General features: G+C 37.1%; 1 protein-coding gene across 3 annotated transcripts in view; it reads left to right on the top strand.

Annotated features, from left to right (window-relative positions):
• The window catches only part of LOC150103955 (spectrin alpha chain-like), an 850,682-nt gene that overhangs the window by 173,648 nt on the left and 659,042 nt on the right, over positions 1-17,992 (top strand). For all 3 annotated transcript variants that reach the window (XM_090397194.1, XM_090397195.1, XM_090397193.1), the window contains exon 11: positions 13,949-14,050. In XM_090397194.1, coding sequence (XP_090253320.1) covers positions 13,949-14,050 — 102 coding nt within the window. The remainder of the gene's footprint in view (positions 1-13,948; positions 14,051-17,992) is intronic.

Here is a 17,992-nt window from a genome sequence, read left to right as displayed (position 1 = left end):
TATTGAGGTCTCTTCAGTGGGAGCCAGTCCCAAAAGTGGAGATACCAGGCAGAAGCAATAGCGAGGTCATCTTTACCTATAGGAGTTGCCAAAAGGTGTGCCACCTTTTTATTTAATTACTCTGGATTTAGAGAAAATTGTTGACAGTTTATTTTTCACTTGGTCAGACTATAATAAATTTAGTTTAATCCTTTATCCAAGTGTGAGCAAACAAAGTTTGCACCTGAAGGTATCTTCAGGACTGGGGTAAAGTAGTACAACACCGGGCATCTCATTGCAAAGGTGGAGCAAGCTAACATCACTTCTATCTCAGTATCTCCCATAATGCAAAACACATCTCCTTGCGGAAATGTATAATGTTATGCATTAAGGGAAGGGCACTACCCAGACTAGTTTCAACTTTTATTGAGGTCTCTTCAGTGGGAGCCAGGCCCAAAAGTGGAGATACCAAGAAACCAAGTGAAAAATAAACTTTCAACATCTTTCTCTAAATCCAGAGTAATTTAATAAAAAGGTGGCACACCTTTTGGCAACTCCTATAGGTAAAGATGACCTCGCTATTGCTTCTCCCTGGTATCTTCACTTTTGGGCCTGGCTCCCACTGATGAGACCTCAATAAAGATCGAAACTAGTCTGGGTAGTGGCCATTTCCTTAATGCATAACATTATACATATCCGCAAGGAGATGTGTTTTGCATTATGGGAGATACTGAGATGGGAGTGATGTTAGCTTGCTCCACCTTTGCAACGAGTTGCCTGGGGTTGTACTACCTTACCCCAGTCTTGAAGATATTTTCAGGCGCATACTTTGTTTGCTCTCACTTGGATAAAGGATTAAGCTAAATTTATTATAGTCTAACCAAGTGAAAAATAAACTTTCACTATCAACTAGAGTAAGGTGAACAAATGTCAAAATGAGGAATTTAACAGTGAGAATTATTTGTGCCTATGATCTGACAGAAAGATCAGCAAAGGGAGAAGTGAAGAAATTTTTTGAGGCATTTGCTGGCCTGGTTGGCCAAGTGGTTAGTGTATCCTCTCTCCAGCCAAAAGGCTACAGGTTCAAATACTGCTGTGGGCATGGATGTTTGTGATTATCTGTGAAAATCTAGTGGTGATGCCGGGCAGTAGATGCCGTTGGTTTAGTTGTGGTTAGTTGTAACTGGTGGATTGAATGGTGGAGACAGAGATGTAGAGCAGGTGTCCTCCCTCAGTGAGTCTTTGGACTCCCTAGAGGTGTCATGTAATAATAATTAGAGAAGGTAGATAACACAAAGAAAAAGGAAAAATTGGTCCTTATTCAATATCTAAATAGTAGAGTAGAAAATGAATACCAGACATATATAAATGTCTGGTATTCTTTTAGGAAAATATGAAGAAAAGAGCACGGCTAATAAAAGTTACCCTTTAGATATCTAGAAGGTAACTTTTTTCATAGAAATTTACCTTCTAGATATCTAGAAGGTAAATTTCAGGACTTTGACTAGTCATTACTAATGTTATATGTGCACAAATGCACATACGCATTTGTGCACATATTACTAATGTTATATGTGCACAAATGCGTATGGAGAAAAGATACAAGAAATAAAAAATGTCTCATTGACTATCAACAATATGACTATTGTTGATAGTGACATCTTCATGCTGGTTTCAGGATACGCAGAAGATTTGAAATAGGAAGTAATCGTTACCATTTAAGTTAAGGGGATAAAAATCCCTTATTGATTTTCAGCCAGTAAGCGAAACTAAGATCGAAAACTACGATCTGTAACGTTTCATGCCGACGAACTGTCAGCATATCCAAGCGTAAGTGACCACTTGGTAGTGCCACACCACGGCAACTCGTTGCAAAGGTGGAGCAAGTTCCCTCACTGTTCTTGATATTTTCTCATAATGTAAAACACACAGCTCTTAAGAGATGTAGTACTGTTTTACATTATGAGGAGAGGTCACTACCCAGACCGGTTTCAACCTTTTTTGAGGTCTCATCAGTGAGTAGCTAGACCTAGAATATCAGAGTTTAAGTGAAGAAAACTTACATACTTTTGCTATATGATTGCCCGAAAGGTGTGTCACTATATTATATTATAACATATTATAACATAGTATAACTAAGATGAAAAGCCAAACGGCTATTTTTTTCTGGCGAGGTTGATATAAGTTAAGGGGATAAAAATCCTTTATTGATTTTCAGCCAAGTGGTCACTTACGCTTGGATACGCTGACAGTTCGTCGGCATGAAACGTTACAGATCGCAGTTTTCGATCTTAGTTTCGCTTACTGGCCGAAAAATCAATAAGGGATTTTTATCCCCTTAACTTATATCAACCTCGCCAGAAAAAAATAGCCATTTGGCTTTTCATCATTACCATTTAGTTTGGAGCAGAAAAATTCAGTATCGTATTGAAAAAAAAAATCTGTGTAAATAAGTTTTTAAAAAAATTAAAGTTGAGCAGCTTTCAGAGGGAGGTACCATGCAACTCAAATGCATAAATATTATTATTATTATTATTTTCCTGACCTCCATGGAGGCACAAGATTCATTGTGGGAGGTCAACACAAAGTCTGTCATACCACTCCTTAAGCTCATCCATTGTCTGCATGGTAACCACCCTTTCAATGCATTCCATGCTCTTACCACTCTCCATGCAAAAAACTTACTTCTCACTCTTTTACTCTCCACCTTCTTTTGCAACTTCCAGGGATGCCCCCCCCCCCCTTGTTCTAATCCTCATCTTCGTTTACAATCACGCGTAGACCTACAATTTTCACTGCATAGGCATTTGGAACCGAAATCTTATGGAATAGGTGGGTTACTGCTTATTCCTGGAGTTTTCCTTATCAGGGTTGCCAGATGAACACAACAGCTTATGGCCAAAATTCAAAGAAAATATGGCCAAAAATGGCCACTTTGGAAAAGTATTAGACCAAAAATATGGCCAAAGGTATAAAATGATGAATTAACATACCAACAATTAAGTGTGCATAAATTATGCCTGTATATTCGATTACATATAATCAAAAACACTTTTAATTAAATTTAAAATACTTACAGTGATACTCAGCTGTTAATTTGACAGCACTTCCTCAAGATATTGAATATCTTGTTCTTCTTTTTCTGTAGTCGAGTCTTAAAGGGTTTTGCTGTTGTTGTTGTGCATTTGTAGCATTTTGGGAGTACATTTAAAGTTTTGGCAGCACATTGTTATCACTTAAGAATGAACGGATTCTTACAATTGAATCCAGCAGTTTAATTTGCTTCCTGTTTCTGGGTTTAGTTTGATAGATGTTACATAAGAAAAAATTCGTTCAACTTGCGTTACTTGCTGGCACGATAAGGCATGTTAGGGCGTAATTCGATAGTTCTTTAAAATTATTGTGTTTGGATACTGCTTGCCAAAATTCTAAAGCTTCCTTAGAGATTCCATCTTGTTTGAAGTTTTCTTCTTCATTCCACGCAACAAGGCTAATTTTTCTGTATTGGTCTTCGACTACATCAACATCGTTTATTAGGTGTAAAAATGGCAGATCCGAAAATTTTCCCTTTTCTGTTTGGCTTAGAATAACAGTAGGATTTAAAAGTGACCTAGACCTTTAAGTATATCAGCTGACTCAGGGAGCCGCTTGTTCGCTTGATTCAATGCTGTTGTCTCTACAACAGGTATAAGACCCAAGAAAGCTGAGTGAATTTTATTTGTTTCATTGCAAAAAAATCTAAGAACTATGCACAAATGCTTTTGTATTGCAATATCAGTAGATTCATCTACTAGTAATACATCCTTTTTACCTTCTAAATCATGCTTCAGTTGCTCTTTCAATGAAGCAGTAATTACATTTTCTATAATTGCAATACATTTGGTTCTGTGCAGTTTAATGCCAAGAACACTATTTTGGCAATGTTTCTTAACTACTTCACCTATATGATATACAGCACGAATTGAGGAATGACATGCTATTGCAAGGCTAAGTTCTATTTCTGCTTGTTTTTCCTGGTCATTCATGGACGATTTGATAACTTTATCTAGAGTTGTTTGTGATGTACTGGGAGATTTATATTGGTGTTTCTTTGATTTTTCGTGAACAGATATGTTATAAAGTTTTGGCAGCATGCTAGTTTTGCAATAAGTTCAATATTCACGTTGTCCATCATCGGAAGATTTCAGCCACAAATATTTTACTTCCCACTCTTTTTTATATTTTCTTCCACCTCTATTATCACTTTTTTGCTTAGGCATTTTAAAGGGCTTGAAAAAAACAAAATATCTCAATTCAGAAAATGAAGAAACAAAAAACAAATTATAGATAATAGTACTACAAAATTTGTAGTACAAATACTAATCTGGCACAGCAAACACCAATCTGGTAAAGGGGAAATAACAAAAATATAAGCAAGATAAAGATCGAGTTTATAAACGATATTAATAAATTATTCATTAATTATACTAAAATCACTTAATTACCATTCTTACGAAATTGAACATATTACTTGCATATTGTCACAATGCGGGTAAAGTTTATGCAAAATATTCCAGTATGAAAGCTTATGAGATAGAACTATCACCAAAGAGCACCAAATGTCTGATATCACGCAACAGAACAACACTTGCAACACAAAGTCTACGCCGTAACTAACTAGAGACGATCAAAACAGACATGGACCAAAGCTGGTATGGCTGTTGCGTACGTGTTTTGTACGAGTACAAAACAAAGCTGCATCGTGTTTGGTGGTATTTATCAACAGAACTGGATCAAGTTTATAGCGAACGGGAGCTTTGTGTACTTGTTTTATACACGTACAGAATGAAGCTCAAGCATGCTTGGTGTTATTGAGGGAGTCATAGTAACAAACTATAAGCCAGCTACCAAAGGCTCATTATGATGTCATCAAACAAACATTTTCAGTAACAGTCAATTTGCATCAAGCGCGTCACCGCCAACCAAATGCTGCGTAAAGGGGTACCAACAGCTAGCCTTACAATGCGACAACAATATTAAACTAAGTAAATAATGCATATGATTTGAAATCTTTGTAAAAATGGCCGAATTAGTGGCCACATTTGCATAAATGGCCAGACTGATTATTTTTTCATGGCCCCAGAGTTCAATAAAGTGCCAAATTTTTGAAATTTGGCCATGAAATGGCCAATCTGGCAACCTTGGTCCTTATGTCTGTAGAAGTCATAGGGTCCTTATGTCATAGGGCTGATTTGCCTGTTCTGGAGGACGAAAAACCCAAGTTTCCAGGCAGGAAAAAACCCCCTACCTCTGTATGAGACCGGTTAACTCACCTTTCATTGAAAGAGACCAGATAAAGGTGCTTCATCACTGACAGGAATTGAACCCAGGTCTTTCCGACCAAAGGGCTTTGTCTGTACTGACTGAGCTACGGAGGCTTTCCTTTGTTCTGCAATATGAAAAATCTCAGTGTTAACACAATAATAACCCTTCAATAGCTTAAATACTTTGCTTTCTATCCACCAAACTCTGCAGTCTGCATGCCCCCAGTCTATCCTCATAATCAACATTGTAGTCCTGATATTATTTTTTTTATCTGTCTCTACACCCTCTCCTAGACCATTTAGGAAAACAGACTTCTGAGTATGTTGAATCAAATGGTTGCAGTTTGCTATATAAACCAGGCATTCAATGGTTCTGCTTTTTTGTGTTTGATGTATCAGAATGGGTAAAAAGTGTGACTTAAGTGATTTTGAGCATGGTATGATTATTAATGCCATAGGTGCCAGTGTCAGTATTTAGGGTCTGCCAGGAATCGGGAATGGTGTAATAAGCATACAACTTCAATCCAACAGCAGTCCTGTTTATGGAAACAGCTCACTAGGTCAGAGAAGAATGGCTATATTGTGTGCCACATAACAAGAAGACCCCCAACCAGTCAAATCACAGCTTAGAACAAGAGTGCTGGTAAGAACATGATCTCAGAGCAAACAGTTCATTGCACACTGTCACAGATGGGATACATGAGCAGACAATTATCTTGGATCCCAATGCTGTCAGCTACAAATAGGAAGATGCAACTTCAGCAATGTGATTACCAACAGCGGACAGCTTACAACTGAAAAAATATTGTCTGGTCTGATGAGTCTCAGTTTGTACTGTATCATGCTGATGGTAGAGCCAGAATATGGCATCAACAACATACTGAGAGCCAGAATATGGCATCAACAACATACTGAGAGCCAGAATATGGCAACAACAGCTGAGCTTGTCGAGTGGCAACAGCTGAGTTTGGTGGCAGAGGTGTGATAACATAGGGAATGCCTTCTTAGCACACATTCGGTCTCCTGATACCAGTTGAACATCTCCTGATTGTTGCAGCCTATCTTAACATCATCACTGATAATGCTCATCCATTCATAGCTGCAGTTTATCCATTGTCAAATGGGTACTTCCACCAAGACAATGCACCATGCCACAAAACTCATACTGTGTTGAATTGGTTCAATGAATATAACAGTGAGTTTCCTTTATTTCAGTGGCCAGCTGAGTCCCCAGACATCATCCCAATAGATCATCTCTGGGATCATGCAATCTGCAACAGTTGGGTGATGCTATTGCAGCAGCAGCATGTAGAAACATTGCAGGAACATTTTAGACAGTTGAGTTAGTTTCACAGAGAATACAGGCCATTCTTAAGGCAAAAGGGGTACAACTTGCTATTAAATGCTGTTCCTAATAAAGTGGCCATTTGGTGTAATCTTGATATTATTGGTGTAATCTTGATATTCTGTGCTCTTGTGTGCATGGCTGGTGGCTGTGAACATTGTCAAACAGTATACAATATTTGAAAGGAGTCTATGTTAACCACGCTACCGGCTAAGACGTCTATAGACGTTCAAGATATCATGGATGCGAAGTGCATATTAAAATTGTAATACCATTTATATTACATTGAAATGTATGATGGATACGAAGCGTATGCGGATGCGTATTTGATCCATAATGGCCGGTAAGGTGGTTAAACATGTGTTTAACTGCACATGGGCAACATAGGCAAGAAAAAAAAGCCCATGGGAACACCAACAGTCAGGTGGATTAACATTTAGTAGCATCGTAGAACCTCGAAATATAATATCAGACAATATTGCTGATTTTGTAAATAGCATTAATCACTATGAAAATTGTTGCTAGGAAGTTAGTAATACCAAAAGAGTAGGGGGGAAAAAACTAAGGCTGTAATTGGATCATTCTTCAGACACAAAGCTATTTTGAGCTTCTCCAGACTCAAATTTTTACAGCTATTAATAGTATCATTTTTCCCCCCATTCATAATTGGAATTAAAAAACACGGGCTGCTCATAAAGAACCCCAATTTAATGGCCTTCACAGCTGATATGCAAGTTTTTCATAAAACACGTTGTCTACATAGATGATATAATTGAGAATTTGAAACAAGCAATTTTATTTCATTTATGCTACCAAGCATAAAACATATTTAAAAAGCTTGAATTGCATCATCTCAGAAGACAGCAGACATGAAGCATCTAGAGTATTCTGCTGTTTTATTTTTCTTTTTTAAATGCACTTATAGAAAATAATACCTGGATTTGAATAGAATCAAATCAATTCAAATTCAGATGTTCTCAATTACTTACTGTTATCCTGGTTGGCTGAGTGGCTGTTGATTTCCAACCAACATCCTGTAGGTATGAGTCCCATTTTTAAATAGATGTTTCTAAATGGCTTTAAGTGGTAGATGAATTTCATACCCAGGACAAGACCACTGCCCCTCTTGTTGGCAGCTTGATTGTGTTGATAAAAGTTTAATGTTGCATCTAGAACAGGGTTCTGAGATTATTAGATGTGGTTGCAACAGCACAAGATGATGGAATGCATAAAGGTGAGGATGAGACAGGTAGGAATGGAAATCAGAGCCAGGAAACGGGAATGGTCAGACCGAAGAGAGAGAGAGAGAGAGAGAGAGGTGTGGAAAACAGCTAGAATAGAGAATGTTGGTGCTGGTAGAATGGCCTCAAACACACAGGGATTGTTGTGTATACACAAATGTAAGGAATATTCGAAACAAGAGAGCTGAATTTCTTGCACTAATTGAAGCAGTATGCTCAGAGATAATTGGAATAAGTGAAACTTGGATGTTTTAAGAGAATGTGATGTCGGGAATAGAATTAGAAGAATATATAATTTTCTGGAAGGATAGAAATGTGAAAAGAGGAGGGAGAGTGCTGTTAATGACTGCAGAGGAATTGCATCTGCAAAGCATGGAAGTTGATAGAGCAATCACAGATTTTGATTTTGTGTGGTGTGAAGTTGAAATAAACAGGTTAGTATATATGATAGGATGCTGTTATAGCCCAGAGAATGCAGAGAATACCAACTGTGAAATGTTTAGGCAAATTAGTTGGGCATGTAAAAAGAAGGTAATCCTGATGGGAGACTTTAATTACAGGAATATAGAATGGAATGAGGAGATGGTGTATGGGAACAAGGAGAGCGAGTTTGTATAATTTCTGAGAGATAAGTATCTTAAGCAGCACGTGACTGAAGCAACTACAAGCTTTAATGTTTTGGATTTGGTGATAACTTCACAAGATGTAGTTGTTAATGAAGTGGTGACACTGTCACCAGTTAGTGAATGTGATGAAACAAGAAAAGGTTGCTGCCAAAAATGGATAAGTGGGAAATTATAAAGCAGGTGATTATAGGGAGCTCTGTAGTCAGTTATCATCGGTATGTTGGGTAGATGAGCTGAACTGAAAAAATGTTGACAATGCATGGAAACTCGCAAGGCAGTATCTGACAAAAGCAATGTATGACTGCATTCCAAGGGTTAAGCAAGTCAATAGAGTGAAATGGATGAACAGTGAAATCAGGCAAGCTGTGCTGGAAAAGAAATTGTTATGGAGGAGGTACATAACATTGTATCTCCTCCATAACATGAAGAACATAGCATGAAGAGTATGAAGTGCAGGCTAGAAAGGTGATGAGCATGGTAAAGAAAGAAAAGGTGCAGTATGAGAGGAGAATGACTGGTCAGGCCAAGGTTAACTCAAAGGAATTTTTCCGTTATATGGTAAACAAGAGGAAAAATAATTATGGCAGATTAACACTGGTGGATAGTCATGGCAGCAGATTAACAGCCTGCAAACGATATATTGGAATTATTGAACAAGCACTTTATCAGTATATATCATACTGGTGTGTCTGTTTTAGTAATTTATTTGCATTTTATGATAAGGTAACAAGTTTGTTAGATAAGGGATAATTATACAGTGATATTATTGGACTTTGCAAAAGCCTTTCATAGATTACCACATGATAAGTTGATGTACAAGCAAGTCGCAGAGGATGGAAATAGATAGTATATTGGGTAGATGGATCACAGTTTGGCTTTCTGAATGATACCAGCAAACTGTGTATGATGGAGCAGTGTCTCAAAACAAGGAGGGTGACCAGTGGCGTTCCCCAGGGTTCTGTTCTTGGGTCCCTGCTGTTTAACTTGTTTGTAAACCATATATCGTATGGACTGACTGGGGTTCTTCAGTTTGCTGATGATGCAAAATTGGGAAGAATTATAAGTAGTGCTGTTGATGCTGAATCCCTTCAGGAAAATTTGAATAGACTTTTTACTTGGACAAAAGAGTGGGGTTGTAGTTTTTAATGTCAATAAGTACAAGGTGTTGCATTTTGGAGTGCAGAAATATATGGTTGTTTACTATATTGGTGGTGCCATACTGCAGGAAGTGATGAGATTAGAGATTTTGGAGTGATGGTTGACAGTAGACTGAAGTTTAGAGGGCATATTGCTAGCACTGCAAAGGTTGCACATCTTAGTGCTGCTATGATAAGAAGTACTCTAACATGCAAGGATAAGGAAGTGGTTGTGCCACTGTATAAGGCAGAAGGGTCCAGAGACAAGTGGTTAAGACAAAATTGGGATTTTGAAGTGCTGGCTAAGGAGAGAGGTTGAAGAAATGTGGATTGCAGAGTTTGGTGGATAGGAGGAAAAGAGGTGATATGATAGAGACATTTAAGTTAGTGAGAGGATGTTATCAGATTAATCCAGAGGGTATTATAAAAAGAGTAGAAGGTGAGAGGGGAAGAACCAGAGGTCATTCCTGGAAGTTATGTAGAAGTGTAAAGGGGTGTGAGCAGTAGATTTTTCACATGGACAATTGTCAGTGAATGGAACACATTACCAGAATGTGTTGTTATTGCAAGGAGTGTTAAGGATTTTAAGATTCTATATGATAAATATGTTGTCAGTTGAATGAACCTCCACGATGAGTCTGCCAACTCCATGGAGGGTATAATAATAATAATAATAATAATAATAATAATAATAATAATAATAATAATAATTTCTTAAACATTTTCATAGAGTCAAAGTCTCATCACAAGAAACCTCCTCTAACCATTGTTCACACAATACCTATCATACTTCTCCTTGAAATTATTCAACATTGAAGCACTCACAACCATCTCAGGACCCATTCCATCCATTCATCACCCTCCAAGCAAAATATCTAATCCTGACACCCTTGCTGCACACGCTTATACAATATTCCAGATGTGACCCTTTGTTTTTTTCCCTTCCTGCCATGTACAGATAAAGTATTTGATGTCTGTCCTATATATAAAAAAAAGCCTATAGGGATACCAAGAGTCAGATGGATTAGCATTTAGTAGCATCATAGAACACTGAAATATAATATCTCAAATATATAAAAATAATAATATAAACATTTTATTATAATATAAAATCTGTTTAATGGCTTTTAAATTTTTATTATATACTCTAGTTTTTAAACTAACAGCCGAAAAAAAAAAAAAAGTAGCTTTCGGAGCTCACTTTCAGTCTGTTCTCATAGGAAGCATTCTATAAATGTGCTTTTTTTTTTTTGGTCACTCATCTCTGAATACTCTTCACCATTTCTTTGTCCCAACAGAGTCTAGTTGACCAGATCTGTGCACCTAGTCCAGATGTAGCCTTATTAATGCCTTATAAACAGGAATAATTACCAATAATCTGCTTATCCCTGAATGTCAGTGTGTTCTTCAAGAGCCACATAATCCAATATGCTCTTTTGCTCACCTTTGCAATTATGTCCTCTAAGCTTCAACTCCTTGTCTATAATCATCCCCAAACTGGCCTCATAAGTTATTATTATTATTATTATCATTCAGGCCTCCATGGAGTCAAAAGACTCATCGTGGAAGGTTCTTCCTAAGAAACACAAAGTCTATCAAGACTCATCTAGGGGAGGTCCCCCCTAAGAAACACAAAGTCTATCATACACTCCTTAAACTCATTGACTGTTCTCACTCTCACCACTCCATCAGGCAATGCATTCCATGGTTCAACCACCCTCCATGCAAAGAAACCACACCTCATCCTCTTGCAAGCAGTTTCCTTTCGTAACTTCCAGGTATGGCCTCTTGTCATCACTCCTTCCTGCTGTTCAACCACATGAAAGAACTCCCCAGTGTCAACACTGTAACTACCTCTCAACAGTTTAAAAGTCTCGATCATATCACCTCTCCTCCTTTTATCCACCAAACTCTGCAGTCCACATTCCCTCAGTCGATCCTCATAACTATCATTGTACAGTTCTGAAACCATCTTTGTTATCCACCTTTGTACCCTTTCCACAGTTAATTTATACCCTTCAAATCCTGGGGAACAATAGTTCAAGAATATTGAACTATTGTTCAATATTCTTGAACTATACAACGGAATAATAACTGTCTTATACAACGGAATAATAACTGTTTTATCTCTGCAGGTCAGCGTCCTTCTTCTTATTGCAGCAATCCTCTGTGTTACCTTCACCACCTTTGTAATATGTCCCCTAAATTTCAGGTTTCTATCAATCATCAACCCCAGATCTCTTGTCTCCTCTACTTCCTCCAGTATAACTCCTCCCATAGAGTATGCAGTGTCCCATCGATGTTTCCCAAATCTCAAGACCTTACATTTTGCTGCATTAAACTGATACCCCATTCATTTGCCCATCTATCTAGCTTATTCAAATCCTCTTGCAGGGCTGCCGCATCTGCACTATTACTAATAAATCTTCCCAGCTTTGCATCATCTGCAAACAACTTAATATCCTCTTGCAATCCACTGACAATGTCATTGATATAAAGGTTAAACAATATAGGTCCCAGTATTGAGCCCTGTGGGACCCCACTTGTAAACCTCTGCTTCCTTGAAATTTCCCCACCATACGCAACTCTCTGATACCTATTGGACAGCCAATCCTGAATCCAGTTGACCAATCTGACATCCAGACCTATGTGCTGCAACTTAAATATCAGCTTATCATGCTTCCTGATGTTTAGTTCCATCAGTATGGTACACAGCTTGTGATCACTTCATACCAAAGTGCATGACTTTTGCACTTTGTCATATTAAATTGGCAGCCATTTATCTTACCCATACTGTCAGTCTATTTAAGTCATGCTGTATATATCTTTACATCATTTTTGTTGACCGCTGCTCTTCCTAGCCTTTGCATCATTAGGAAACAACTGAATATTTTCCTGTAAATCATTTTCTATATCATTAATGTACAAAATAAACAGCAGAGAAACAAGCACTGAGCCATGCTGTGCATCACTAGCTACTTTCTTTCTTTTGGACTAAACTCTCTATACACAATTCTTTGACACCAGATGCTTATCTAAATTACCAGTTTCATATCCATCCCTATTTGACCCACCATATGTCCATGTAAATTCTGTAAAATTCCTTTGTAAAGTATGGTAGTCACTGATGAGCCATTTCCTTTATCCATCTCAGTTGGCATTTTATTCTAAAAAAATTAAACAGATTACTAATATTACTAATGGAAGATGTTTCCTTCGGAAAATCATTTTCCCCTCCTATATTGTATCATATTACTGTTCACCCAGTCCTGAATTCTGTCTTTTATCTATTTCTCCAATACCTTAACCACTAATGGATGTCAGTTCAATGTAGAAAAGTGTAAAGTTATGCATTTTGGGATTAAAAGATTACCAGCTGTGTACCACATTGATGAAATGGTACTCCAAGAGATTGATGAGTCTAGGGATTTGGGGATTGTTGGTGGATAGGGAGATGAAGTTCAGAGGGCACATTGCTAAGGTGTCCATGATTGCACATAGGATTACTTGGTTATTGAAGAACACACTAACATCCAGAGATAAAGAGGTTATTATTCTCCTTTATAAAGCATTGATACTTCCACATTTGGATTACTGTGCTGAAGTCTGGTCACCGGGATTCCTTGGAGATGAGGAGGTTGTGGAATGGGTTCAGAGGAGAGTGACTAAGTTAGTGAGTGATGTAAAAACTGCTCCCTACATTAATAGAGTGAGAGCTTGTGGTTTGCAGCGGTTGGTTGATAGGCAGAGAAGAAGGGATATGATAGAAACATTTAAATCACTAAAAGGTTTTTATAAGATTGATGCATGGGAAATATTTCAGCTGTGTGATAGTAATGGAAGAACAAGAGGTCATCCCTGGAAATTAATGAAAAGTGTGGGTAACAAGGGTGTGAGAACTAGATTTTTGACCTGGAGGGTGGTGAATGAGTGGAATGCATTGCCTGACTTAGTTGTGAGTTCTTCGTCTGTAAATGAATTCAAGAGGGGGTATGATAGATATTGTTTTGTTAGTTTGGGTCTCCTGCGATGAGTCTACTGACTCCATGGAGATACCTGAAATAATAATAATAATAATCCTATGATACTGCTGTACTTTACAAAGGTATTTGATTTCTTTCCTATAATTTTCTACTTATGTCTTAATGCCTCCTTTATGCAGTGGAACTATTTTATCCACTTTCCACTCTTTTGACACCTTTGTAATCTTTATCTAACCTTAGTCCACCCACAGCAATGTATAATATGTTTTATGGTGACATTATCTTAAAAATCTGCTTAACTGCCTTTGATATGATATATTTATTTTCTGTCTTAGGGTGAAATAGATGCTCGAGAAGATAGTTTTCGTATGACAGCAGAAGCTGGTAAAAAGCTCATGGATGATGATCATTATGCAGTAGAAGAGGTTAAAGAAAAGGTAATTGCTTTTGACAAAATGTTATAGTTATAGCTTGATTTTTTCCATTTTTCTTTACAGAATGTTTCTTATATATTTCCATATAATCATTATTTATATTCTTTTTAGACTACATTATTTCCATGACTTATGATTGGGCCATGCCTTGTGATCTCCATCATAAGTTGAAAATTACAGTATGAACCACAAGGATTTGTTAACGGTCCACATTTCTGATAGAATATGTAGGCCTATTTTGTTATATTTTTAAACTGGTTTTACTTGTTGTTTATAGGGAAATACAATGTGCAAATTATAAAAGAATTATATACACTCTGTCCAAAAAAGAAACTGAACTTTTGATAGAAAATAAAACACAGGCCAATTATAATTATTCAAATCATTTATTTCAATCAATATGTTCTCTCTCTCAACTTCGATACAGCATTTGGCATGGTCAATTAATTCATTAAATGTGCTTTTTATATTGTTTTTTGGGATACTGTTGAGAGTCGTGATTACTGTCGCTTGAATGTTTTCAGTGGTATCATATTGCTTTCCTTTCATCGGCAAATGAAGTTGAGGAAAGAGAAAGAAGTCATAGGTTGCTAAGTCAGGTGAATACGGCAAGTGATCCAACACACAAACTTAGTTTTTGCTCAAAAACTGTCTCACAATGTTTGAACGATGAGATGGTGCATTATCATGCAAAAGTGAGGTGAATACGGCAATAGCCTGAATAAAAGTCTTCTTTCTTAAATAAATATACCTTGGTCCATGGGTTGTAGGAGTGAGATGTGAGATAGTGAGATGCCATACGCGACGTACATGAATATCACACGATATTCATGCCATACGCGACGAATTCTCGCTATCAATCGCTTCAAAACTTCGAGATAAAACTCACCATTGACTGTTTGGACAGGTGGAATGAATTCTTTGTGGATAATGTCCTTGTAATTGTAGAAACAAATCAGAATTGTCTTTACTTATGTCTTCTCCAAGCGACTTTTTTTCAGATGTCCCTCTTCTGGTGGTCTACACTCAGCACTCTGGCACTTTGTTTCGGGCTCATACTCAATACACCACATTTTTTCATCAGTAACAATCGTTTCAACGAAGTATGAGTCCTTACAAGCTGTTTTAATGAGGTCCTTGCAGTGTTCAATTTTATACATTTTTTGGTTGTCTGTTAATTTGTTGGGAACAAATCGCAAATTCAATTTACAAAGGCCCCAAACTCTTGGTCAAAATGTCGTGCGCAGTTGATTTTTGGAATCCCAATTCATCTTCAATCAATCTCATGGACGATTTCAGGTATTCTTTGATGAAATCAATCACTTTTTGGATGTTAACTTTGCTCAGTCCAGTTTTTGGGCTGCTCGGCTTTTCGTTGTCCTCAAGCGTCTCACAACCACTTTGAAATCGCTTAAACCACTCGTAAACTTGAGTACAGGATAAGCATTCATCACCGTATGCTTTTTGAAGCATTTGATGCTTTTCGGTAAACCTTTTGCCAAGTTTAACATAAAAGTCAATCGCAGCTCTCTGTTTGAAACTCATTTTCCGACCGTTCGTCAAAATACACTGTCACTGTTGGCACTATAACTCGGCTTCCAATGAAACAAATGTCATAAACAGTGAACACAACACTAATGAAGGTTGCCGCTTTTGACAACAAAAATATACAACAGTTGCTGCCACTAGTTTCTTCTATTTTCGAAAAGTTCAGTTTCTTTTTGAACAGAGGGTGTACATAGAGTGCTAATGTACACTTACCAGTAAAATAATCATCTTGAAAAACATGGAGAAATAGTAATTCTTTGAAGGTGCTGTTTTTCATTAGATGCATAACTTGTGGAAAGTCTAGACTCATCTTTGGGGAGTGAGGTGACAGCAGGAGTGGGATTCTTTAAACATTTTTGCATTAAGTCCAACTCAGTCTTCACAGTTTGCTTTTTCATTTCTACGTAAATTTTTCTGTAGCAGGCAATTGCGGCTTGTATTATTCTGCCTACTTTGCTAAATCTCTCCATGTTGGGGTCAGTTTTCTCAAAAAACAGAATTGCTTTATTAACTAGAATATGCCTATGCTAATTTTTTTAACTGTAAATATTTTGGGGGGCTTGGCTACCTCTTGTTATTCTGCTATTTTTTTCCCTTGTTCTTCTTCTTCTTTTGGAACTGTCTGTACTTTGGCTCTGTGAGGCCTTCATTTTAGAGCTTTTCTTCCCCAAAGCTTCCACTAGCTGTTCCATACTTTCATTGGGATACTCAAACTCCACCTTTTGAGCTAGCAGTACAGTCTTGTTATTACCAAGTTCATGTACATCTTTGTTGACTTCTATGAACATATATTTTCAGCAGCTTCTTAGAAACACCATTCATGCATTCTGTAGTAACCTAACCCTTTCTGCATCTACTTCCTTTTATTGTGCAAGTTACTATATTGCTTCCAAAAGTCTCTGAGTGTGTTTTCTCACCCTCAGTAACAGCAATAGCCTGAATAAAAGTCTTTCTTAAATAAATATACCTTGGTCCTAGGAGTGAGATGGTATTCAGATACACGTGTTAATGGGATGACCATCATAAGTATTAGTGGTCATAAGCCATAAGTCAATGACTGACTGTTTTTCTCAGATAAAAAAACTCTTTCCAAATAATCTTCCTAAAATTTTAATAGGTTACTTTATACAGTATTGGTATAATGTTGTCTTTTAAATTCTTAGATTAGATTTAAATTGACATTTTAAATTTACAAGTTTAGATTTACAATTTATAAAACTTTGCCATTGATAAACATAATTTTTAGAATTTTGAGCAAAAGGAAACAACACACACACACACACACACACACACACACACACACACACACACACACACACACACACACACACACACACACACACACACACACACACACACACACACACACACACACACACACACACACACACACACACACACACACACACACACACACACACACACACACACACACACACACACACACACACACACACACACACACACACACACACACACACACACACACACACACACACACACACACACACAGCTATATTTTAGCACCAGTAAGTTAATGATATCTCAGTGATATCATTCACTGCTTGTTCTCAGGCTGCAGATTCCACTTATTAATCATTCACAAAGTGAAAAATATGGTTCTCATGCTCTGAGAAGTGAAAAACTTGATAATCACATTCTTGGTAATCACTCATGCTAATCGTTCTCTCAATTTCTAAGTATGATTCCCTGTTCTCTTTCCTTCCTTTTGTCATTTAAACAAAAAAATTTAATAACACTGCTTTAATAATTTACTTGTTTCTATTATACAAGGGTGGTCTGAAAAGTTCTTGACCTCGACCATAGATTTTGACACGGCAAAATTTTTTTTTCTAAGTTGGTACATCAGTCATAAGCATCCATGTGAAATGGCAAGTCATTCTATTAAGGAGTTTGTTTTATACAGTTGTCTGAAGCAAAAGTGTTGTCTGTATCCTTTGAAATGGATGAAATTGAGTATCTGCAGTTATAAAATTCTTTGTAAATGGAGGTTTAATGCCAAAAGAAATTCATTTGAAGTTCATAAAAGTTTATGGGTACTCTTTTCCTTCATTTTTCAACAATTAAGAAATGGGCTGCTGAGTTTAAACGTGGCCGCACCAGCTTTGAAGATGATCCACATGAAGGACGTCCAAAAAGTGTAGCAACACCAGAAATCATTGATCAAGTGCATGATATGGTATTGGATGACCGGTGAGTCAAAGTGTATGAAATTGCTGAGACTATAGGCATTTCAAAAGAATGTGTAGGATATATTTTGCATGAAGAATTGCAAATGAAAAAACTTTGCTCAAGATGGGTGCCACGTTTGCTCACAGCAGATCAAAAATGGACTTGCATGAAAATTTATGAACAGTACTTGGAGTGTTTTAACAA

The sequence above is a fragment of the Typopeltis vanoorti genome, chromosome 8 (assembly GCF_054136105.1).
Source record: "Typopeltis vanoorti isolate ZY-2024b chromosome 8, IOZ_Tvanoo_1.0, whole genome shotgun sequence".
NCBI classification, from domain to species: domain Eukaryota; kingdom Metazoa; phylum Arthropoda; class Arachnida; order Uropygi; family Thelyphonidae; genus Typopeltis; species Typopeltis vanoorti.
This window is presented reverse-complemented; position numbering and strand designations above follow the sequence as displayed.